Genomic DNA, 25,916 nt, shown 5'->3' with positions numbered 1-25,916 from the left:
TTGCAGACATATTGCTACCCAGGCACTTTGTTTAGTTGAACATGCAAGGAACAGAGTTTGTCAGAAATAGAGGCGAAGCAGAATGTTGGGAGAGGGTGAAAGCAGTTTGAAGCCGTTACTAGTTTTACCTACAGACCCCATCAAGCTGATAGGTGCGGTTTGTTAAAGTTCTCTTACTGGAAAGAAGTAACATGGGTCAGTTGTGTAACATCAGACTACTGACACGGGAGTAGTTGCTCCTGAAAAAGCACAGGGCCTGCAGCAGGCATTGGAAGTGGAATGGAGGCACGTGGCAATCTGGGCTCACCACCCTCAGTTGGAGCGTGTCCCTGGGATGCCTGAGCTGTACTCTCCAGCCTCCAGCCTACGGTCAGTTGAGGCATTGAAGCATCATTGGTGACACAACCTTCTGCTGCAGATCCACAGAAGTTATTGAGGGATGATGCCTTCCAAAACGGGATAAGGCAACTGAAAACTAGATGTGAACCTTATTTTCCTGTTGTTTTTTGAATCCTCTGGTGGGTGAGGGTACCTTTTGTTTCTTTTCTCTTCTTTGAACTGACAAACAGTAGATTATCTCTCAAAGGGTGCCATAGGCAGGGATCTAACAAAGCTAGTTTGTAAAGGTGAAAAATACATTGATTTTTCTTAAGTGTTCCTTGCTTCTTCATTTCTGCAGTGTGAGAGGGGCTACACTGAACATCAGTCAGCATGGCTGCAGTTAAAGCTATTGGCATATGTAACCGTGAACTTAACCCGGTGGCTTGCTGCTTCCCACGGCTTCGCTTCATTTTACAGGGTGAGGTGGCACAGGCATTGAAAATAATTGCCTTTCATTTTTTTTTTTTTCCAGCTTAAAGAAATCTTCTGCAGAGCTGAAGAAAATACTTGCAAATGGGCAGGTAGGTGCACTGAATTGAGCCTCGGCTACACGCTCGTCTCGTTACTGCCTCGTACTGCAGTGATTGGCATACCACAAATAGGCAGAGAGATGCTTACTGCTCGTTTAGTTGTAATGTGTTCTTTTAATACAGAACTGGAAGAACCATGAAAACCTTCATGATATGAATGAGTTGTGTGTCCTGATTTACTTTGATTGGCATAGCAATTTGCTTCCCATTCCTCAAAATGTGCTAATCAGATCTAGCTCCAAATAGATTGAAGTACCTCACACGTGTTGCGCTGCTGCCACAATTTCAGGGAAGAAAGTTAATCAATTTTGAATAACTAAGTCAGCTGCTCAGTTGGAATGACCTTCGTATTTTTTAGGCCAGGAGATACTTGAATATCTATCAGGTTCTTGCAAGGAACACAATGTTGTAGCTTCTCACCAAAAAAAAACCAAACCCAAAACGTAAAACAAGCAAACAAAAACCCCCCAAAGTTGTAGAAAGCTGTGGTGTTACTTTCTCTTTCTGCTCCAGAATTCTGTCACCCAGAAGTGAAAGGTTTAATGTAGCAACTGATGGACAAGTGGATGTCCTGGACAAACAGAGCAATCGTGTCCTAGCCATTTTGAGCTGAGTGCGTGGACGAGGCTCGCGGTGCTGTAATGACATTAAATATACAGCATTAAATTAAACTACCTTAAAAGAATCCCAGGTTCTTCAGCAGGAACATAAATATGTTTTAATGTTTGTCATAGTGAAAGCCCTTTGATAGCCTTGGAGGCAGGCACCTGTCCGTTGCGATCAAGCTTGCCTATTAGGCTCTATTGACTGAGACATCTGTGTCACTGCAAATAAAAGACTCTTATTGATTTTCTTAACTGCTGTTCACTTCCCCTCCATGTTTCGAAGGCTGAAATCTTAATTATCTCAGATGCGTATTCAGTGCCTTCACACAATGACCTCTCCAAGCCTCATTGGCATTTCATGAATCAAGTAGTTGTAGTTGAGCGTGTCAAGAAGATAAAGGCTGGTCTTCATGCTTGTCCTTCAGTATCACCTGTAACATTGTGGTCTAATAGATGAGAGTGCCCCTCTAAAATGGGAGGCGAGCAGCCCAGCGTTGCAGCCTTGCCTGTTTGCCACCGAATCCCTTGAATACAGCTTGGAAATGTGTTTTTCAGCTTGTCAGCATTCCTTAACGCTCAGCCTTAGCTTCCCGTTCACAGATCCCTACCAGGTACATTTGTTAATGCCTCAAAGTTGTAGCCAAACGATATATTGCTCTGGATAACTTGAAATCGTTCAAGTGCCAGCAGCACGCTTCTGAACTGAAGCACAATCAAGGCCATCGTTATTTGCAGCGTTACTAGTGGGTTCTTTAAAGCAGAGTTGCTGAACATGAGTAAAAGCCATCTCTCTGACGCTGACTCCATCAGCTGTATGTGGCATTTTGTTTGCTCTGAGTAGCAGAAGTCAGTGTTTCGTGTGCTCCGCGGTAGTTTGTTTCAGATTCCTTTCCTGCATAGTGGAATGTAAGATAAAAAAGAAGCCAGACTCTTACTGTTGTATGAAAAAAAAAAGGTACTTGAGCCCATTCATTTAAAAAAAGAAAAGGAAATCCAGGCTAAGTTTTAAGGCTCTTTGATTCACTCTGCCCTGATGGGAGTGACAACGCTTTCTGTCTAGAGACAATGCTGCTTGCTACGCTGCGTTGTGTTCTGCAAGATTTGGTCACAGATCCGTGACTGGAAATAGGTTTCTAGTTGTAACTTCAACTTTTCCTGCTTTTGGAGGGATCAGATCACACTTATCATCACTTAAATACGGGTTGGGATGTTGTTTGTGATGATGTTTTGGCAGTTTATGCTTTCAGGCGTTCATAATGATATTCCTCTAGTAGTTTCCATTTAGGTTTAATAAGGAATTCATATTAATCATTAAAAGAAGGGGACATGATTCTTCAAGATAATCAAATATTGACAGGTTAGAAATAGCTTTCTGCCTGGGTTCATTGATATAGGTGATGTGATATAAATATTTATTTCTTTTCTGTCACTCAGAGTAAATGCCACCAATTGATTCAGCATTGATATAGTGTCAACAGTTCATAAGAAACATTTGACTGGCTGGTGTTTTCCGATTAGTCTCTGCTCTATAAAGTGGGATTTACTAAATCTCTTCAATTGTCTGCTCACAGACTGTGACTGCTTTCTGAAACCGTGATTGCTTCGATTCCTAAAGCAAAGGTGTGGCTTTAGGACTTTGCCTCTGTCAGGCCCCTACATATGAAATAAGGATTAATTGAGCATTTTGGGTTTAATGATTTGCAAGAGATAGACACTGATTTCTTCCAAAAGCAGCAGGTATAAGCAAGGAGTGTTTTGTTTGCCGATCCATAATCGAGGTCTGTTTGGCTTCTTCATTAATTCTGCTAATATTGGCATCCCATCCAACTTGGGTTTGAGGGTTTAATATTCCAGTCCATGCCGTCGAGTTCATTGTTATTATGTTATCATTTTATGATTGAGAATCCAGTTTTTCCCAGTAAAATAAATAAATCACCACGTGTTTTTGGCATCTTTATTCGAGCCAGTAAATCACACTTTATCTCTCCATCGCTTGCTGTCAGATCCTTGCTCCACCCCAGTCTTCCTGTTTCACCCTGCGTTTCTGGTTGCTCTTTGTGCATAGAGAGGAGAAGCGGTGCTGGGCTGGCAGAGGATGGAGCTGCTCTAACTGGCTGGTAGGAAACAGCCTGAAGAGAGTAATCTCCTTTTCTCACCAGTTAGGAAAAAACAGGAGACAAGAGAATACACTTTATGTCTCTGCTTCCGCTCTATTTGTTGCTTTATAACTTGTGTAACTACCAAAAAATCCTTCTTTTTCCTCCCCCTGCCCCTCCCAAGCAGCAAAGCTGCAGGACTGCTCATGGCTCTGGAGATTCACTTCATTCCTCTGAAGAGTTTTGTTTAGAAGAACATTAGGAAAGGAATGTTTGTTGCTACCTCAAAGACCGGTGAGGTCAAGTCCTCCAGCTTAGAAGAGCAGAACTCCTTTAAACACAGTGTGTGTGTTAATGCCTACTGCAGTCAGAAAGAAAGCACATTTAGAGCAAGGGGTCCCGCATAGATTCTTTACATAGTCTAAAACCCATTAATGAATTATTGTTCCTTGTGAGATGGGTTTTTATTTGCATCTCCTGATTGATGGCAACAACCAAGGTAGCTGCCAGCAGGAAATACATTTTCATTTCCATCATAAACCTTTAGAATTGAGTGGGCCATTTAATACCTTCTGAAGGTACCTGGCCCAGGTTTAACTACAAATAGGTAATACTGGCGAGTCAGCTTCTGCTTTGGGGTGTTTTTGACCTCACTGGAGGAGGTGCTTAAAGGAGAAGTATTTCCTGTGAAAAGCAAGCATGCTTTTTCTCCAGGTGGTAAAAGGAAAAGGTGACCCTGCTTCTGCAGGGGGTTTGGGCTGGATGATCTCTAAAGGTCCCTTCCAACCCCCACCATTCCCTGATTCTATGATTATTTTAAATCCGTGAAATATTCCATTTTCTGTTCACGAGACGTGCTGAGTTTTGACTCTTTAGGGCATTTCAGCTTGTTACCATCACTTACTTGTTCCAGTTGAAGCCAGGGGGCAAAGTTCCTCTTATCTTCACTGACACCATATGAAAAGGGATGCTTAAACATGGCTGAGTAACTGAAGGGCACATGTCCCCGCTGAATTTTAACAGCCATTCCTGAAGCGGGATGAATGCAGATAGTTAGCTTATGGCGAGCTCTGCGTGGCTCTCACCATGGTGCTAGTGGTACTTGAAACAGCTAATTTGAAGCTATCTCAGATGTGCTTTTGTGATTTCTAATCACATCAGTGATAGCAGGCCAGACATATCATTAAGGAATTTTTGATGCCTTTTAACACACAAAAACGAGAGTCTTTAGGCAGCCATGGCAAGCGTTTAACCTGGCATCCCATCACATGTAAATAGTTCATAGGAACAAGGAAATGGTTTGGTGACACATCTCTGGGAAAATGGCTTTTGGAAAGGGGATTTGCCCATTTTTTTCATTACTTACAGTGGGACTGTTTTCATTACTTACAGTGGGACTGTGTTCATTACCTACAGTGGCCAGGCAAGGGAGGAGATCATTTTGTAGCAGCAAGTGCTGCAGCCCAGGGTTTACTCTCATGAAAATCCTTAATTTCAGGGATGCATGTGCGTTCCCAAAATGCCTGGTGATTTTTTTGCCCATTCTAATAGGTGCTTTAGCTGGAAGATCAGTATAACTGTGTTTGTGCAGGAGAAGGTTGAGCTGTGGCTTTACATTTGAGTTGCTCATCCAGCAAGGCGATACACAATCAGCTTGTATAAAATCCATATCGGAAAGCCCCCAAATTCCAAATTGTGTTGGACTTCTGCCCAAGCAGCTGAGGCTGTTGTCATGTCTGGAAGGATGTCCCGGGGAGCAGAAAGGTTGAGGCAAGCGCTGAGTTGTGTGTTTCAAGGCAGGTTGTTTTCAGTGGATAGCAATTCAAGACTTGCTTTTTTGCCAGAGTATTTACTTTAGTTAAAAGGTAGATCAATGAAGCAGTGTGAAGCAATCCTGCTGACACAACTGTCACTCAATTAGTGTCAATTATGCCGATTCCAGAATAGATCATAAACTTTCGTAGCCGTACTTACGGTGACAGTTTTCTGTTGGATTGTTTCCATTCACCTCCAACTTTGGCTTTGGTTATGTGCTGTTCTGGAGACCCTTTTCCTATCAGTATCTGTGACCTGACCCTCTTGAGCTATATTATATCATTCCATTTTGACACCTTTTATCAAACTTTAATGAAATGACCCAGGCAAACAAATTGTCATTAAACTTTCCATCACTTTGTCCCTTGGTATCGTCTTTTATAAATTGGACAGCAAATGTTGTATTGATCTTCTCGTTCTTGCAGCTGAACTTGAAATGACCCAGACTGCTTGTTGTTTATGGCCTACAGTTGCTTTTCCTTGACATTTCCATCCACAGCATGACATCTCTTTTGTTTTTCTTTCTTTCTTGTGGAGATGAATGAACAAGACATACGGTATCGAGACATCCTCGGCCATGGCAATGGAGGCACAGTCTACAAGTGAGTGTTGAATTTCGCTTTCCATTTCATTCCCAAAAATCTTACAGCACACTCTCTCCTTTTTTTTTTTAGCCTTCCTGTTTGTGTGGAGATGTAGGTGGGCCATTACTGCTCCGCAGAAAAGATGATACAAGGAGTTCTTAATATAAACTTCTAAAGAATTCTCTTTACATATTTGCAAGGTATCTGCTCTTGGGTGCCGTGAGGGCTGCTGCATTTTTATTATCTTTTTAATACTCAGCTTGGAATCCCTCCTGGGTACCAAGTTAATGGTTCAGGAGTAGAACTTGAAATGTCCTGAAGCGTAATGAATTGCCTTCAGTATTTGCAAATGCCATTATTCTTGCTGGCATACCACACCCTTTGCTAGCCCAGTACTGAGAATGACACCGGTGGGATGTGATGACACCGTTGCTCTGCCTTTTCTCTAGCAATTCAAAAGCAGTGAGTACCCCTTGTGCTGCTGCTGCAGCCCTTTCCCTCCCTCACGAGCAGGATGGTGAATACGTTAAACCACAGACTCCCCCAAATTTCGGTGGTGAAGCTTCTACCCTGCAGCCAGCCTTAATTTGAATATTGTAAAGGTTGTAATAGCAGAGATCCAGTTTTCTCGACAGGAAAGTCTTTCTCATGCATAGTGCAAAGTTTAAACTACATAATATAATATCTGATACTTAATAGTCTGCAGTGGGGTATGAAAAATATTCCACTGGGAATTAAGAAATCCATACTTTGTGAGAAAGCCCTGAGGGAGTAATAAAGGTTTCCTCCAGAGAGCTATTTACCATATACAGTAACCCAGCATCCCATTATGATTTTGTTTATACCTTAGACATTTTAACTTTGATATTAACGTGCTTTTAGAAGCCAGTGCATTTGGTTGAGTTTCTAATTGGCCGCCAGCACTGCGAGACCACTCTCCTTGCAGAAGCTTTGATGAAAACAGACTTCCAAAACCTCAGAGGAGCAAATCAGTCTTTGAATGGACTCTTCCAAAAGCAGTAGCCTTGTAAGTGGGATGCAGTTCAGAACTCTCATTGATGTTCACCCACGGAAAGACACTCCTAGACCAAGAAACTTGTAGAAACTGTGTTGGTGTCGTACTTTGTAATAAGAAATATTCGAGAGTGTTGAACTTTACAGCCCAGTCAGTGACTTCTTGGTGTTTTCTGATTTAGAGAAGGTTCCTTCCTTTCCCAAGTACTGATAGAGGCCTCAGGAGTGCATGGAGGTGGGAGAAGCATCACAAAGGAGAGACACATGCTCTGGTCCCTGCAGAAGGCACTTGAGGTGCAATTAGGGACAAGGAACATCCCACAAAGTCTAAGAACCCACATGTGTCATTTTTTTATGCAGTTCTGGGTTGTTTTCTTTAAAGAAATAGCTAAAATAATGAATGAACAATGTGAAATCAGGAGCAGTGTAAGAATGGCCATACCAGATCATGCTAAAAGTCTCTCCTCTTTATCCTGTGTCTAATAGTGGCCAGATCTGAGGAGCGTGAACCAAGGCAAGTGAACGTGTTGGATGTTGCATTTAGGGCAATGGTCTAGGGCAGTGGCACCGGCTTTTGGTGCAGCATTTTTACCAAGCTACATCTTTCTCTTGTGATGAATGCTGCTTCAGGAGCTCTGCAGGAGCGGTGAAGGAACAGAGACGTGAACGCTGGAGGCACAGAGGATAATAGCCCAGGAGGGAATGTATAATACTTGTGGCACTTCTGCCTTGCCTTGCTGCATTGTGTGGGCTGATGCTGTGATCTGCCTCGTTAAGTGGCTCAGTGTTGCCTTTGCCTGCAGTTTGGGAGAGCGAAAGAACTTACCTGTGGAAACATGAACCCTCTTCTGTGTGGGGGAAGTACTTCTAGCTCTGGGTTTTTAACTTGTTGTTGCATTCCTGTTGTAGATTAGCAGCTGCAGTGACTTCACAGGGTTTTCTGCAGCACAAGTGTCTTTTTGCACTGCTCCAGGGAACATGCACTTGTTTTTACATGGGGATGTTTCACACCTTCCTGAAGGTTGAATTTCTTTTCAAGTAATAACAGGATATAAATAAGAAACACGTTTTTCTTCCCAGACTGGCTTCTGAGCTCTGCATTCCTCACACATCTTCCTGAGTTGGTTTCTTGCTGCACTGGACTGCAGAGTTCCATCCTGGAAGAGTGAGTGCTTGCAGTTGTTGCAGGGAGCTGGCACTTACAGTGATGTGCTTTGGACAAAGCACTGGCAGAACTTCCTACCTTGGAACAATCACCTCTTCTTAAAGGAGAGCCAACGGAACATCTGAGCTACACAAGCCAATAAGGAATTGCAGAATGGAATACTTACAGGTAGCTGGATTGCACCAGTCATAGATAGCAGCCCACATCTATTTTATTCCAGTAAATCAATGAACATTTGTCAAATAAAATGAATTGCAAAGGTTTGGCTGTTTTCCTCTTCCAGCATTCCACGCTGTCGGTTTGTTTCAGAAGAGGCTGTGTGTAGTATTGATCTCCATCTAAAGAACGACCCTGTCTATGTGGCATCTTTTTCTTCCCCCCCCACCCCTCCTTCCTTTCTAGCTCTTTATACTAAGTCATATCCATTATGGCAATGATATATTATCAGCATTCAGCAAACAAGATAGCGTGTCGCAGGTCGCTGAGCAGAAATGCTCAGCCTCTCTCTCTCTCCACGTGAATTAACTACCATTGAAATAGTTTATTGAGATGGAAGTATTGATCACTTTTCATGCTAACCTTGGCTTAAGAGGGAGAGGGGAGGTGGGTTTGTTCTCTTTGGAAGACGCTGTGTTTAGTTAGAGAATGTGTTGGGTTTCTTTGGGGTCCTTTAGAGCTGACGGCTGGTTTATTGCTTGGAGAAGAGATATCGTGGCTTCGTTTTTATGACAGTATAATTATACTTTAGAAATACACTTGATTACTGTGTGTAGCAAAATTGTTCCAGTATATTGGCTTGGCCAATATTGCTATACAAACAACTTTTCAGTCAATTGAGTCTGGTGAAAAATCAATACTTTATAGCAATATTTGTAGTGAGAACTTGCTGAATCTGAATGTTTTTCCTCCTCTAAAAAGAAGGGATTTGATACTTGTTTGACTTCCTGGTTTTCTCCCCCTACCCTTTGAAGCACAGTTTTCTTAATTAAGGCATGATTACAATGTAAAGGGTTGGATGTGGCATAACCAGTTCATTGTTGGTGCTTTTTGGTTGCTTGTATTGCCAGAAACGTGTGAGAACCTACAAACAATCCCAAACTGGGTATTCAGAAAGTACCTCTGAACATACAAGCAGTCACACACCAAAAATCCTTCCACTGGTGCATATTGGACAGCGTGTGCCCTGTCTTAAGACTGTCCAAAAAGTGGTGAAAGCTGCCATAACAAGGACTGAGAGCACTCCAGTGTCTTTCCTGTTGGCCAGTGGTTGGAGGTAGTTTACACCAGTAACAGGGGTTTCCACTTTCTGTAGAGGATCCCAGGTCCAATTTAACACACTTTTGGCAACTCACAGCTGCCATTATTTCGTGGAGGTTTGACCTGAGAAGGAAGCCCTGTTAGACTGGTGCATGTCCAGCTTTCCAGCTCAGCCTGTCTTATCAGCTATCTCATAGAAGCCGGTAGGATGGAGGGTGCAGAGTTCGGGCTGCCTCACAGCAGCACCAAGCATCTGTACACCACTACACCTGGGGTATTTGCTTAAAATGCAGATTTGGGAAAAAACCTTCCACTGGTAGGTCCAAAAGAGACTGAATTTAGCTCCATCAGTGCAGAGCTCTGAGAGGCTGTTGTGTAAGATTGCTCCTTTTTCCTTCAGTGAAAGGAGGGCGGCATTTTGGCTTGTGATGGGGTGTGTGCACATTGCCAGCCTGTCTCAGGTGTAGCTACATTACATTATTGTGACCTAAAATCCTTAGTTTTATGTGTATTACAAGGTTGTGGTATCTATCATTGGCAAGTGGTTACTCTGTGAAGCCTCTCTCACGTGGCCAATCTAAAGCATGACTTTATAACACCAAAACTTGGGTGTTTTCCTGTTAATTCTTTGCTTTGCAGTTGTAGCTATTGAGGAGGGAGATGTTTGAGGCCCTCAGTGAAAGAGGGGGGTGATAATGGCTTTCTGTGTGTTGTGTAGGGTTTGTGGATCTTTGGATTCTGTGAGCAGAGTCTTCAGCAGCAGCCAGCAAACTCTGAACGCTCTGTACACTGAAAGAAACATCAGGTCCCAGTGATGCCCTAATTAATTTGTGGAGTTACGTGGTATCTGGGAGAGAGGGAAGGAAAGGGAGAGCTGGTTATCATCTTAGCAAAACACTGTCATACCAGAAGGCTTCCCTTTAAGTTAGTAATTGAGAGAGAAGTGGCTGTTGATGATGCACCACCCAGAAGAGTTGTATAGCCAGGGAAAATAGGGGTAGATGAGGAAGCTTAATTTGTTTGAGCAATTTACTTGATCAATTTTGCTCTTGGGTTGAGTTGTACATTCCAGCATATGCCTGTTCCTTTATTCCCCATCTCAGCCAACCTTGGGGTGCCCCATTAGCGGATTAAACATAGCGCACGGCGAGACAGCTGGGAAGTTGCTATGTCTTGTAAGACAGCCTGCAAACTGTGCCTTGCAAGCACGTTGCAGATCCTCTAATGTTAGCAGGGAAAAGTGGTGTCACTTCTGGAGCAAGGAAGCTGGAGGACATCTGTCTGCATTTGCCAGCAAGGGGAAGTGGAGGCCATTTAGTTAGCTCTGTTTGCTGGAATAGTGCTGGAGCAGTCAGAGTTGATTGGTGCCGTGAGGAGCTTTGGCTCGGCAAGGTTGCTCCTTGTGGCTTTTAATGCAGGGCACTGGTGCTGTCATGAGGGAGCTCCCTCAGAAGAGTCTCTGTAGTCCCAGTTTGTTCTTTCAAAGCAGTAACTGTCACACACCTCAGATGGTGCTGGAAGGCAGTCCGAATCTAAGCTGAGCTGTTGCTCTCCTCTCTCCGCTTGTTTCTTGTTTTCCATATGAAGATGCAGTAGGATAACAGTAAGTTGCCCATCTTGAACATCCAGATTATTGTGGCCCCTTGGCAAAGCAGGCTAGTGCCATCCTCTGCACGTGGCAGAGGGTAAACGGAGCCAGGGAGGGAGATGATTTTCCCAAGGTGGCAAAGCAGGGTCAGCAGCCAGCGCAGACACAGAGCCCGTCTCTGCAGCCTCCCAGCCCAGCCGGCCGACCAGGGCACACGGTCCCAGAGGGGGTTCTCACCGTGTTTTGTACACAGTGCTTGTCCCAGCCTGGTGCTAGATGCAGCTCTGAAGGAAGTCCAGGCAGGCTCAGTGTTTAGTTTGGCGCTGAGACGCATCCGTGGCCGTGTGGAGCCCGAAGGTCGCGGCCTCCTGCGCTCTCCTGTTACACCTGTGGAGGCGTTTTCCTTTATTTCCTTTCCCAGACTGCAGTCATTTTCTGTTTCTGCTGCTTTGTTTTGGTTTTAGTCACACTGGGAAGCACTGGAACGGTAATAGCTCGACTAAGTTAGCAATACCCCACCGAATCCCTGCACATTATCCTTGCAGTTTAAACAAGACTGACCAGTGATTGCTGCTCACTTGTTTCCTTTGACCCCGGCTATCGCTTGCCTGCCTCATAAAATCTGTGATGTGTTATGCACAAAAGTGCATAAAATGAAGATAAAGCACCTCCTTCAAGTCTGACAAAAAGCATTCTTCTGCAGAATGTTAGCTGCAGTGGAAGTAAATAAATGAATGGACAGCAATCACAGCCTAGTTGATGAAACTGTTCAATTAAAGCACAGGCATTTACATGGTGTAATTTCCCTAAATTGCCAATGAGCCCCTTTAGACACAACCAGTGTTCAAATTGATTCCAGCATTGATTTTGGCTGAAGCTGATAAATTTCTGCTTGTTAGTTAAAGTAATTTTGCAGAAGACTTTGTGCTGCAGTATTGAAGTGTTCATTTAGCTGATGGTTAAAAGAGGAGTTATTTACAGAGGGTTCTACTGTTGTTCTGAGATGGGACAATTCCCCGGTCATCTTTTTACTTTTAATTTTTAAGCTTCAGCTTCCAATCAATAGGTTATTGAAACTGATTAAAATGTATCCAGCCAGCTGCCTATGGCTGTTTAATTAGAAACTGGGTGATTCTTAAATTAAAGTTGGTTTGTTTGCCTTGTGTGCCCACAGCTTGGAAGGTGAAGCGAGCCCTAATCCTGGACATTTGAGTGTGTAACCGGTGAGTGAGGTGAAGCAGGAGCAGCTTGCCCCAGGGTGGGTCGTAGCACGTGTGTCTTGGTTACAAAGAACACGCCTGGTAGGAGAGGTTTGGTGGAATTTGCCACAGCAGAGCTCTGCCAAGCTCATAGGCACCGACTGCTCCCTAACGTGGAACGCTCTGTTAGATAATGCTTTTGCTCAGAGGAGTGAGTGTGCTGATGGAGGGCAGAAGAACATGAGTAGGAATCCCTTTTTTTGCCATTGTGTTGTGTTTCTGGCCGTCTCCTCGACCTCTGTTGGATGTCTCTGTGCAGAACAGCGGGTGTAACGACACTGGTGAGGTTGATGTTGGTTTTTCTGGTTCTTTTGCCCCAGATTTCTTGAAAATGCTCGCCCAAAATGCTAAAAGCCACCTACTCAGATATCCACTGGTCATCACCAGGACTAGCCAGCCTTTCCCAGCTCCAGTGTGTAACTACATCACCTCAGCTGGTTTAGGGACGGTGGCAAGGAGCTGTGCAAGAGGGGCAATGCCACAACTGTTTCTGGCATGTTGCTCATCGCCATGGCATCTCGATGCCACCAGTGAATGGCACACTGTAACTTTCTGCTTGCAACTCAACCATGATTAGAAGAAAACCCCCTTTCAGCTACTGCAGTGAATGCCTAGAGGACTTTTGCTTCTCTGCTTACTTCTGTTTTCTGCTCCTGGCCCGTACTGAATTCCTCAACAGCTCTGTTTTTCCTTAGTGGTTGTTACACTGTGAGTGTCAGCAACACATCTCTCATGAGCAAATGGTTTGATAATGCAGAAGATGCAGCTTTAGGTCTCCTTATGGAGGGGTCTTAGCCTCGAAGTTGCTGTCACCATAGGATGTGACGTACTTTTTTGGGTCATTCTGCTTGAGATTTCTTCCTAAAGCTGTGATGGGTTGGCTTTGTGCTGGCAGGCTGTATGCTGTGTCAGATAATGCCTGTCTGTGTCAGTCTAAGCTTATGACCGCTCTGCTGCCTTTGTCCTTTCAGCTACCTGAAAGCCAGCAGCTGAAATGCATTACTATGTCTGCATCTGATCTGGGTTGGTGCTGTGGTAGTGACCTAGTGTTGGTGATGGTGGCGGCACCACGGCCTCCCCAAGCCTTGTCAAGGCTAAACCATCTCCATCTTTAGTCCTCTCTGCCTGTACAGGTCTCTCTAAGGAGTGGGGACTGGATAGCAATGGGAGGGGACTGTAATCCAGTTTGCAAAGGTTGACCCTGAACGTTTGGCTGCAGCGAGGAAGGAAGACTCGTGTAAGTGCTGACAGATGGAAGTGGTAGTAGGTTGCAGCATAGAAGAGGTGAGGGATTCATTCTACTGTGCTTAGGCTTGGATGCCAAAGCTGCTTCATTCCCACAGAGATGTGTTAAGTGAGACATTTTGCTATCTGGCATTTTCTTTCTGCAGCTTCTAGTGCCAATTTTACTCTTTTGCAAAGTTTAAAATTTAGACACAAGTATTTTGTGTTTGTTTTCCACTTGAACAACAAATCATTTTGCAATCAGTACTCAAGCATCTGTAATGGGATTTTAGATAGAGGGGAGGTTGGGGTAGATTGCTGTTTGAATTAGCACAGTCCCCATAAAAGCTCCTTTTTACAACTGCTGTGCACTTTGGATTTCCTGTTTTAACAGCCAGAGAGTCAGGCTAATGTGTTTGTCTATTGCAGAAGGCAACAACTGTCAAAGTGTTTATTTCCTAGAAACAATTTGAATCTGTTTCTTTAGATGGCCATTGGAGTACGTGACAATTCCATCATTAGACTGCCAGTGTCTGACCAGGAGCACGACAGACAGTTGCAGTACTGGGGAGAAAAACCAAGGGGGAGGGGGGAAATTAACAATAAGGCAAATCTGTGGGTGATTTGCTGCATATAGTTTGCAGCTGGTGACTGGCATGTCGTTCTGCAGTGCATAACACTTAGAGAATTGTTTTCATCTTGCACGACAGCAGCACAGTCATTTTGCTCTGAGTTATTTCTCCAAGGGCAGGAAAATGCTCGGTTTGACTTCATTCAGTGAAGCACCTTCCATCTGAAGGTGCTGCTTGCTACAGCCATTGCTTCTGGTGGTAACCTTTTAGCTCTGAACCTAAGGGCTTCCACGTGTATGTTCATTTCTGTTAGGAAACACTCTGCCTCAGTCCCAGAGCCCTTCTGCGGGTGGTGTTCTGTGCATCGAGCAAGGAGAGTGTCTGCAGGACCTCCTCTGCAGTGCCAGGGGTGAGCCGATGCACGTATGGGGAAGTGGAACAGTATTTGTGATGCTTGTGGAGTGATGTGATGCCGTGATGTTTTTAACACGTGTGTGTAGTGAGCCCATGGCAAGGTGTGAAGCAGAGGGAAACGCGTCTGGGAGAAAGGACCTGAAATACTGTTGTTTTTACTCTGTGGCCTCAGGTTGCTACCTTGGGAAGTTCAGGTTGGGCACTGAGAGAAACCTCTTCAGAAGTAAGGTGGTGCAGCACTGTAGCAGGGCATGAGAGCAGCAGGGGATCTCCATCCTTGGGGCTTTTGGAACAGAGCTAGACAAAAGCTGTGGCCGAGCTCATCCACTGCGGTAGTCCTGCTTCAGCAGGGAGATGGGATTAAGTGGTGTGCAGAGGTCCCTTTCAGCCACCTTTTCAGCTACTAACAGCATTGTTTATCAGAGTGGCACACAATTTGTATGAGCCAGCAGCAGAGCTTTGGTGGCATTAGCCACAGGTTTCTCTGGTGCCTGGAGCAGAGGGGAGCGTTGCCTCCCCGCGGGCACGCGGCTGACGCGATGGTGCCAGCAGTACATCATTTTGTCGGATCTGCTGATGTTAGTTATATTCCTAGGGAGGGAAGTGACTGACTCATTGGCATAGCAGATAGGTCATGGCTTTCCCTTGAATCATTTGGTCTTGCCAAGGAATATCTTATTGGTTAGAAATTGTTTCTGTGGCAGTTGGGGGAGAAACAGAAAAATACATGGCGGTGGTCAGAGTGAGCAGAGGGGAAGCAGCATCCTGTGCGTGGTGGGCTGCTGCAGGCTGCTGCAGTGCTTCCTTGCATCAGCATGAGCAGCATGATAGAATGATTGTAATGACTCTTTGCTTCTAGGTAGAGACTGCATTTATCTTGTGTTTTCAGATAGCAGTAAGCTCAGTTTGTAGTAAAAAGTGATTGTGTGTATCAGGGAAAGCCGCTTGAGGAAGCTCTTGGCATACCCAGTTCTGGTGTGACCATCTTTACTTAAGTCACTCGTATGTGGGCAAATGCTTTGCCATTAAAAATCAGGAAACTGATTTGAAATTGCTGTTTCTCTTGAGTGCCTGTGTGTTGAAACCTGAAGTTAGTTCTTTGCTTGCCCTGGAAGAAATGACACCACGATCCCAGCAAGTGACGCAGCTCCTCGCAGTGCCTTCGGGTAGAAACTCTCACAGGGAGAACATAAAGTGTTGTCTCAGCAAGTTGAAAGAGGAATTTTTCGTTTGATATCCAGGATATTTATTAGGAAGCTTTTGCATGTTGTGTTTGGTTGATGTTGTTTATTTTACTTCTGAGCTGAGTAGAAACTCACCATGTTCAGTGCGTGAAATTTTTAGCATTACATGTTAGGATGGTTTACTCCACAAAGAGATTTTAGCCAAGGAGTCTTACCTTTCTTCTCTGGTTTTCTTTGCAGTAGAGCTCAGGAAGGACAAAGCAGGCAATGTGAAATTCAGTTACGTTTCTCTTCCTTTTTGAAAGCAGAGACCAGCTGCTTCTGGTGCTTTCATTTTTGAGTTTGCCTTCCTGTAGAAACACATCTTGTACACGGGGAAGAGAGATGCTGAGGAGCTGACAGTTCCCCTAAAGCCCTCTTCTAGTTTTCCATGATATTGATTTTTGTTTCCTCGAGCACAAGGGATGCACATGCTGTACTCAGCAGTCCATCAGAGGTTTTTCTGGCTTAGCTGGAGGGCTTTGTTCAAGCAGAGTGCACGTTGGCTCACGCCGTCTTCCCTCCTCCCCAGAACAACCTGGGTTTTGCCACAGAGCTGGACGAGCTGCCTCCACTGGGCTCCTTCAGGGACAGAGTGTAGGAGACAAAGCTGTGCTAAACGACTTGGCTCACATGAGTCCCTCCAGGGCTTTAAATGTCTAGGGATACGTTTAATAGTCAAGGTTAATAAAACATTTGAACAACTGTGCCAGTCGTGCTTAGAAGCCGTTCATTGCAACGGGTGCAGGGGCTGGGAGGAGTGAACTCTAGTGGGAATGTGAGGGAAGAGATTCACGTGGGAATGTGTCAGGATCCGTGGGGGCTGAGCTCTGCCTGTCCTTTTCTTACACAACAGGCAGCAGCTTTAATCCAACCTGAGAACTTCCCCAAAGGAGACATTGCCACTTCCTCCACCTCACCTTAGCACAGAGTGCCAGGGCAGGGGGGAAGGAAGGACCCCAGCCCTCATCTCCTTTCTGTCTTAACTTCCAACTTTCTTGCTCCATTTCCTCCCAGTTTCTCCGAGCTCCTTCAGTGCTTTCCACCACGCTGCCTCTCTTGCAGGAATAAGTGTTTTTCCAAGGAGATCCGAGTTGCTGCTTTCTTGCTCCCATCTTCCCTGAAGGTTTCTTACTTTTCTGAAACCTATAAAAAAAATGTTATTAGGAGCCTTACCAGGCTGAGTTATTAAAACTTGGATTTAATTAATACCTTGATCCCAACACCGGGTACTGCTAATAAACTTTTCTAGGTTCTTTTTTATAGTGGACACTGGCATCAAGTGCTCAAAATGACTTCTTAAACTTGTGCTTGCTGCTGGTGGCTGTCTCTGATGTCATACCGGCTCTTCGATTTCTCCATAACAACAAAAGATTTATAGACATCTATTCTCAGTCGTCTGTTAACAGCTTTTGCAGTGGGTCAAAAGCAAACCAGAAACAAACCCCGACAATAAGAGCAGAAGAATGAGTTTGTTTTCCCCTCCCGGAGCTGGTTTCTGCAGGAGCTGGTTTCTGCAAGGCGTGAGATGCTGCAAACAGTGGTTGCCTTGAATATTTTGCATTTCAGTGCGTTTAATTTCTAGTGTTTACATTTGTCTTTGGTAGTTCAGCAGCTATTTAGCAACTGTTTTCACTCTTCTTTAACATCCACTTGTCTTTCCTGTTAGGCACTGCTCAAATGCCTTCCCAGCTAGAGGAGTAGTTGTGACTGTTTATTAGGCGACATCGTTTGCCATCCTGGAAGGTTTTTAAGTGTGTGTTCACTGAAATGTGCAACATCTCCGAGGAACCTTTTGCATCTTGTTCTAATGATCTGGTTCTACAGGGATGGGTTTGTTTACTTACTTTTGGAGGTGATGCCGAAATGTGTGAGAGTTGGCCCTTGAGATGAGACTTGCCATAACTGCTAGGGTATGAATTTTAGTTGGATCCCCTCGTAGACATCCCTAGACTTACTGATGGGGTGCAGGATGCACAAAAAGTAGGTTTTTCTTCATGCTGTGCACATTATTCCACGGGATTTTACTTTTTGTTTCAGTGCATCCTTCTGCAGCTCTGTAAAGGTACTAAATCTTCAGGCTTTAGCTGTGCTCACTGTAACCAAAAATGATCAATTCCAACTCCATAATATCTAACCAAAAAAAACCCCACCCCGTTTTCCCTACACACTCATTGGAACTGGTAATTACTGTAGCAACTACAGACTAATTTGAAGTGTTAGCTGTTAATTAAAACACCACAGAGGTGTAGGGTTGTCTTTTGGTGTAACCAAAGCTCCCATTCAAAGTTCATTAATCACTTTACAGTTATTGTGTTGAGGAAGGTCAGGGCAATCGAGATGCAGGATCAGCCTGGAGTAAACAAATTCCTTTCCTCCCAGGTAGCATGGCATTTGCAAAGCCACTGGACAGCAGCACCCATGGGCACGGTATCTCCTTTGTGATCCAATTCTCAGCGATAATTAAATGTTAAATTGGTACTGTCAGTGCTCTGTAAACCAAACCAGGTATCTGCCCTCTGCTGGAAACTTAACCCAAACTTCCACGGATGAATTAGCGTGCATCATAATTAAATAATCAAGTCTTCCCTTTTAATTCACTTGGAAACAGGAGATCTCTCTTATGGAAAAAAGATCAGCTTTCTTGACAAGCTAATTAAGTCGCCAAACTGTCCGGCGCAGCCCATATTAAGCTAACAGACGTTAGGCATGCCATCCCAACCTGTTCATTTGCTTCCTATCATTTCTGCTGATCTCAGAGCCCATAACGTTTTGCCACTGTTGATTCATCCATAGTCAGAGCAGATTTCATTCAGTCCCTTGGATTCGTTGATGCTGCATTCAGCCTCCAGTCCGAATGCTGACGGTTTCCCTTTTTGCCTGATGCACTCATATTAAGGAACACTGATTCTTTTTTGGTGTACCATTTTAAACCACATTTGTCCCTGAAAGCTAAATGCCTCTTGGTTTATCCCTCAGTTATTGAATTAAGGTGAAGTTTGTAGAAACTTCTGAGCCATTAACAGAAATTACCTAAGCGCTCAGGGTTATAAATAAGATATAAAGAACAGTCTCACCCTGTACCTTGTGTATGATTTTGCATGCAAAAAGAACCCCCTTATTAAAGCCTTTCTTCTCCAGTGATAATTGCTACAGGTAGACAGTGGTAAAACATTACAGTTCTTTAAAGTTAGTGCCACGTATATGACATTACTGTGCATAGGGTCATAAATCAGTGTGAGACAATGAAACTAGTGAAGGGGAAAACCTTTAATGGTTTTGTTTTTATGCAGAATTACATTGGAGCCTTAGTAGACGTTGTTTTTTCACCTGCCTTTTCGTCTTCTCACAAGTTTGTGGTCAGGAATACAGAAGTCATTGTTAAGTAGTCTGTTGTAAATGGTTGACTGCAGAAATTAAGACAAACCACTCTTGAGATATCGTGGAACGTTGTTTTGGGCACAGGTGAGCGTTCCCAGTGAGGTTCCAAAGAAACACAAGGCAAAGCCTCTTCCCTGTTGAGGTGAGGAAACACTGGCAGGGGCTGCCCAGATGGGCTGTGGAGGCTCCTTCTCTGGAGACATCCCAACCCAGCTGGATGAGTCCCTGTGTGCCCTGCTCTAGGTGCTGCTGCTCTGGCAGGGGGGTTGCACTGGATGAGCTTTGCAGGTCCCTCCCAACCCTTGAGTTTCTGTGACCCTGTGAACAGTCACTAACCTGAAATACAGCTGCAGAAAACTCATTTTGCTCCTGTTTTCTGTGGGCCCTTAGGTTATGAAAAGGAATCAGCTGTGACTTTAATTGGTGTAGCTGTGTGCCTCAGTGTGCCTTACCACTGAAAATACCAGTAGGACTGGCCAACTTGCACGATGAACCCTCTTTTCCGTGAAGATTCCCAGTAGTGGATATAGGGGCGTTGCACTAGTTGATCTCTCAAGGTCCCTTCCAACCCTTTAGAGCCTGTGATTTGATTTCACCAGAAGAAAGTGTGCAAGTGGATACCTTCACACATACAAGTTTACTCTTGTGCTGTACCAAAGTCCTCAACATGCAGATTCAAAAAGCCCTGGCAGAAGCTTTCGTTGTAGGTATTTTCCTTTGACCAATTGTTCTCATCAATCTTTCTTTAGAAACACGATGTGAGATTGGTTTAATGTAAAAACGTTTCGGCTTCAAGTCATTTTTCTGTGAAATCAGTGGATACATGTTGCACATATGTATAGAGGTAATTTTATGTGATCTCCAGTTATTTAATTTTTTCCCTCATGCAGGGCATATCACGTCCCCAGTGGAAAAACACTAGCAGTAAAGGTAAGATATTACAGTAATTTTCTTTCTCTCCATTCTTTCTTGACCTTGGTTTCCTTCCCCTCCCTCTGATTGCTAGATTTCCATTTGCTTTATTGCATTAAAGTCGACGTTGTTTATGCAGGAAAACTCCAGCCCATAAATATAGTCGTTCCAAACAACCCCAGAGCTCCCAGAACTTGGGTTTTCTCCCCTGGGAACTGCCTGGCTCTGTGTGTGGCTACCACTGTGTCTTCCCCTGGGAATCTCCAAGTGCAGCCGTGGTTTGTGCCTCTCTGGTTGCACCATCCTGAGCCCAGCATTACAGTAGCAGGGCTGCAAAGGTCACAGGGTGTCAGCATCTACCTTCCTCTGCTAATGCCAAAGTGTCCCCAAGGGCATATTCTTCAGTGGTCTCTGCAACCTCATTTTTAAGTAAATAGGATTTCCCTGTTGTCTTTGGGATAATATTCTGGTTTCCTAGGAGACTTTGTGGCTTTAACAGGTTTATTTATTTTAACACCCCCCCTCCCTGAATGTTTTTTATCCAACTTCTTTTTCCTCCCCTTGTTAGCATTCTTTGCAGCAAGGCTGGACACTGGAGGCTTTATGTGGTCAGATAAATCCCAGCCTTGCCTGAAAGTTCAGTTAAAGCTGTGCTACACAATCTGGCAACTCTTGTATGTCATTTGGTAGATTTATCTGTTAAATTATTAATGCAGTTTATACTAAAATATTGAAATGTGCCCTTTTAACACATCAAAAAAGTTCCTTGAGCTTGGCTCTTTTGTTAAAGCAGCAGAGACTTCCAGGAAACAAGTGAATTGTTGCATTCATACAATCCCAGTCCATATTATTCCATTTATGGAATAATTACTTAGAAAACTGTAAAATGGGCTTTTTGTCTCTTTTTTTTCCCCCCTGTTATCTTTCATCATTAAAACTGGGCTACACTGAAAGGATTCAGAGGTGAGAGAGGAGGGCGGGAGGAGGAGTGATGGGAACTGCTGGCTGCCAGCAGAATTGGCGTGAAGTGGAACTTAAAGATGTAAGACACTACCAAGGCTTCAAATGAAGCATTTCTATTTACCAGGCAACATTTACATTTATGGTCAACTTTCAGATTTGGGCTCAGGTTGTCTTACAGTTCCAGTCAGATACAATGGATTGTTTTTGCATTCCCAAGGATCGCACAGGTGAATCCCTTCAGCCCTGGAGGAGAAAAGGGAATGCTTACTACTGGATTCAGAATGATTCCCTACCTGTGGGAAACATGGAAACTGAAATAGCATCCAAATAACTTCTGGTTCTGTGGAATATAGATGTCACTTGAAGGAGTTTCTGAAAAAAATGACCTTGAAGAAGTCTTTATGAGTGGTGTCTGTCAGTTGTAAAGCTGTTGTGAGCAGTCAGAGAAAGGTGGGAGTTCTCTGAGTTGAGATAGGCACAAAAATACAGAGCATTTAACACCACAGAGTATTTATGGTTACAGCTTCCCTTGTGGAACTGAAAATGCTCTTCCCCTAAATGCTGGGCTTGTGTGAGGATGCTGTGTGTCCCTGGTACCTCCTCTGCTGCTTCCTCAAATAGTCTTTATCAAGCTCTCCAGAGAGCATCTCGTGTGCCAGCCCCACTGCTCCTTGGCATCGCCGCTCCGTGCCTGCCCCGCGCTGCCCTGGGGCTGGGGATGCCCGCACAAGCTGCCATCAGAGGAGGTGGAGCAGGAGAAAAGTCACACAGGCACGAGAGGAAATGAGTTCACCCTTCACAAGGTTAATTGAAATCACCTCCCTGTGGCAAAAAGCCTTTTCCCCCAGCAATCTCCCCTCCTTGTTTCCCTGAGAGTCCAAGGGTTCGGGTTGTCCTCGTGGATAATTAGCATCCTGCAGGTTTGGGAAACTGGGTTCTCTTGTAGATACTTCCTCATGGTGGGCCTGTCACTCTCAATTCTGGTTTGTTGGTGTGATTTCAACATGTGTGTGTTATCACAGTTACCATACCACCCTTCCAAGCTGAAGGTCAGTGGTAGGAGTAATCCCTCTGGCTTGCTCTGTGCAGAACGTTACCCAGCACTTCCATGGCTCGGCATACCCAGCGATGAAATGAGGGTGGGGATCTTGACGTGCTCTTCACCCGGATCAGATGCTTTGACAGAGGATTACCACACTAACAGTATAGCTGGGTGGATCTGTGAAGGTGCATTTCTCCATGTAGGGGGCTTTAATTTTTGGTATTGATAGATTTGATAGGACGAGGCAACCTTCAAAAAACCTGTTGATTAAAATGCTTTCAGCTGGTAGATAATCTTGCAAATGTATTGAACAGGAAAGCAAAGCAATGGCTGTGTTACAGAGCAAAGCAAAGCCATTGCATGCTTTATGTAAACTTCACAGCTAGATAATGTGCAGAGGATTTAATGGATTATTCCAAAGTAACTTCTTTTCCTAATTAGAGGGAGAAATCCAGACGCCACAATTGAACATACACAGCCTGATGGCTGCTCTTCCACTGCTTTGAGTTTCTCCTGCTCTTAAGCTAGCATTTTAAATGGACCATTTGATTAATCATTTGTATACTGACTGTAATACTCCCAAATTTCCTTTGAGTTGTACATACTGTAAAAGACAATTATGTCGCCGCAGATTAAATAAGCGAATTAAAACAGAACAGCAGCTTAATTTGACCTGTGATTTTCCTCTCGTTCCCTTTAGTGGAACGTATGCCACTCCAGCAAATAGATCAAGTCATCCATGACAGCTTGTGATGAATTGCCGTATTTATACTGTATATTTTAATAGCCTCACTCTAATTTAAATTGAGCACAGAGTAAATTATAATTCAGTCACTTGACTGCTTGTATTTAACTTGACAACTCATCCTTATTTGTCCTGGAGGTGTAGTGGAGAGCTGAGGAAATACGCTCAGGTATTCCTCCTTCGAAAGTTAACCCTTTTCACGTGAACTCTCGGGCTCACGTGGGTTCTGGGAGTGGTTGCAGCCTTACAGGCAGCAGCTGGGGAAGGAAGATGTGCAGGAGTGCTTGCAGCCCTTCGCTGAAGCCCAGAGCACCACCGTGTCGTTGACATTTCAATGCCCCCTTCTCCAGCTCTGCCTGTGAGGCACCATTTCAGCTGGTTTTGAAGTCAGGGCAGGCACTGGAGCTCGGAGCTGCCAGCCCCAGTCACCCTCGGCCCCATCCCTGTGCTAGTCCTGTTCCGCTGCATCCTTGAGGCACAGTTACCTCTTGGCAGGCACTGAAGGCTGGGAAGCACTGCTCAGCCCAGAGCCCATCTCTTCCTTGGGCTTTTGTTGTGGTTTGTGATGCAGACTTGCTCAAAAACTCTCCTTCTGCATGTGTTGAGCAGTTTCACGCCGGGCTGGTTGGGTTTCACTTCTCTGCTCCCAGTAAATCTGGTTGAATGACTGACTCTCAATACAAAGCTCTTTCCAAAGGTGCCATTTGGAGAAGTTCATTGCCTAATGTTACATCTCAATCCCTCACCTGTGTTACAGCTGTAGAAGTTGCAGCCAGATCTTTTTCCACAACTTCTCTTACCTTGGTGGCAGTGTTTTGGCAGGAGGTTGCATTTTAATCAACAGGCTTTCAGAAGGTCACCTTCTCCTGTCAAGTCTGTGTATTATCACCAAAAAGAGACCCCACATTTGGAGGGTTTTGGTTTGGCTTGTTGGTGGAGTTGTTTGTTTTGCTCTAACACTGTTCCAGCCCATGCTTCCCACTGGCAGCTCACACACGCTTCAGAGTTGTTTCACTCAAGTGAAAGTTGTTTCCTAAGCAGAAGTTTTACATATCAGGGGTATGACCATGGAGGTTAAAAATGCAGATTAAAGCAGATATTTTTTTCTCTGCCCCTATTTCATAGAGTAGAATCACAGAATCATTTCAGCTGGCAGAGCCCTTCCAGCTCATGGAGTGCAGCCTCTGTCCCAGCCCCATCACCCACCAGCCCATTGCCCTCAGTGCAACACCCACCAGCTCTGAAACCCCTCCAGGGATGGTGACTCCAGCAGCTCCCTGGGCAGCTGTTCCAGTGCCTGACAGCCCTGGCACCAAAGACATTCCTCCTCACATCCAGCCTGGTTTCAGTGCTGTTGTAAGTAACACAAGGTTCCTCCAACCTTGACATCAGATGGGTGTCCCTCCTGTGTTGCCATTCACACAAGCCTCACACGTCCAGATGGAAGGAAACACTTCTGGACAATAGTTACACAGAGGCAGTGATCCCCCCTGACTGATTGTGTGCTGACAGATGCCTGCCACACCATTGCACTACACTCCTGTGTAGGCTCTACCCTGCAGCATCCATGCAAACAGGGTAGCTCTGCTTTTCCAGGTTACCCTCACTATTAGGATGCAGGGTCTGTGTGTAATTATAGTGAATGCAAATCAGGCAGAGACCTTTCCTCGTGCCAGGTCTTGGTTGATTGGATGTCAGTGATGGATCTGACGCTGATCATGCTAACTAGTCATTGTTCAGGTTGGCGAAGCCTTCCCAGGGAAGGAGGCAGGGAAATTTCACACTGTGGGTAGGTTTTAAGTGAGGGAACATTTTAATGTTATCATCCTGTTGGCAGGATTAAGTTCTGTTAATATTCAGTGGGTAGCAGTGATGGGGTTTAGCAAATGATTTCAAGTTTTCACACTGGAAAAATGTAAGCAAATATTGTTGGCAAATGATTATTGATCTAGACAAGTGTGTTAAACGTTTCTTGGCAGCCCTGTATTACACTTACAATCTAGTTTAGTGACAGCTTTTATAAATAACCCTAAAGCAAAGTCTTGATAGAAACAGGTTATCGTTTTCTCTTTTAGACAGATTTGGGTGGTGTAAAATGCCTGTGTTTGGAAACGACCTCTCTGTGTTTTGTTTTGTCAGCACTATATGCAGCCTGTAGTATCTATTGTGCTAATTCTGCAGATTGACTACGTTTTGTTTCCCTTTAGCTTAAAGTCTTAAGCTGTGAAATACTGTGTGATAGCAGCCTGAGCCTGGCTAAGTGAAATTCAACAAGGGCAAGTGTAGAGTGTTGGTCTGGGACAGAACAACCCCTGGTAAAGAACAACCCCAGGTACCAGCACAGGCTGGGGAATGAACAGAGAGTAGCACAGGGGAAAGGGACCTGGGGGTGCTGGTGTGCAGCAGGGTGAGCATGAGCCAGCAACGTGCCCTCGTGGGCAAGAAGGTCCCTGGGATAAATTAGAAGGGCTGTGGGCAGTAGGTGGAGAGATTCTGCTCCCTCTCTGCTCTGCCCTTGTGAGGCCACATCTGGGATATTGTGTCCAGTTCTGGCCCCTCAGTTGCAGAAGGACAGGGAGCTGCTGGAGAGAGTTCAGTGCAGGGACACAGAGATGATGGAGTGGAGCATCTGCCATGTGATGAAAGGCTGAGGGAGCTGGGGCTCTGCAGCTTGGAGGAGCCTGAGGGGTGACCTCATTCATGTTTACAGATGCATCAAGGGTGGGTGTGAGGAGGCTGGAGCCAGGCTGTGCTCAGTGATGGCCAATGACAGGACAAGGGGCAACAGGGACAAGCTGGAACAGAAGAGGTTCCAAAGAAACACAAGGCAAAACTTGTTCCCTGTTGAGGTGAGGGAGCACTGGCAGGGGCTGCCCAGATGGGCTGTGGAGGCTCCTTCTCTGGGGACATTCCAACCCAGCTGGATGAGTCCCTGTGTGCCCTGCTCTAGGTGCTGCTGCTCTGGCAGGGGGGTGGCACTGGATGAGCTTTGCAGGTCCCTTCCAACCCTTGAGATCCTGTGGTTCTGTAACAGCTAAAGAAAGTGTGTGTGGAGTCCATTTTGGTTTATATAGTTGTACTTCATATTGGGTGTGCAAGTCTTCAGATAACCAATCATGGCAAGGGTTGGTTGGTTAAAAGTTGGC

General features: G+C 44.8%; 1 protein-coding gene across 6 annotated transcripts in view; it reads left to right on the top strand.

Annotated features, from left to right (window-relative positions):
* The window catches only part of MAP2K5 (mitogen-activated protein kinase kinase 5), a 136,393-nt gene that overhangs the window by 24,653 nt on the left and 85,824 nt on the right, over positions 1-25,916 (top strand). For all 6 annotated transcript variants that reach the window (XR_009819077.1, XM_062000028.1, XM_062000025.1 and 3 more), the window contains 3 exons: positions 854-902; positions 5,965-6,029; positions 19,999-20,038. Coding sequence is in view for 5 of the 6 variants with exons in the window: in XM_062000028.1 (XP_061856012.1) it covers positions 854-902; positions 5,965-6,029; positions 19,999-20,038 (154 nt within the window). In the remaining variant the exon portion in view is untranslated. The remainder of the gene's footprint in view (positions 1-853; positions 903-5,964; positions 6,030-19,998; positions 20,039-25,916) is intronic.

The sequence above is a fragment of the Colius striatus genome, chromosome 7 (genome assembly GCF_028858725.1).
Source record: "Colius striatus isolate bColStr4 chromosome 7, bColStr4.1.hap1, whole genome shotgun sequence".
In the NCBI taxonomy this organism is placed as follows: Eukaryota; Metazoa; Chordata; class Aves; order Coliiformes; family Coliidae; genus Colius; species Colius striatus.
This window is presented reverse-complemented; position numbering and strand designations above follow the sequence as displayed.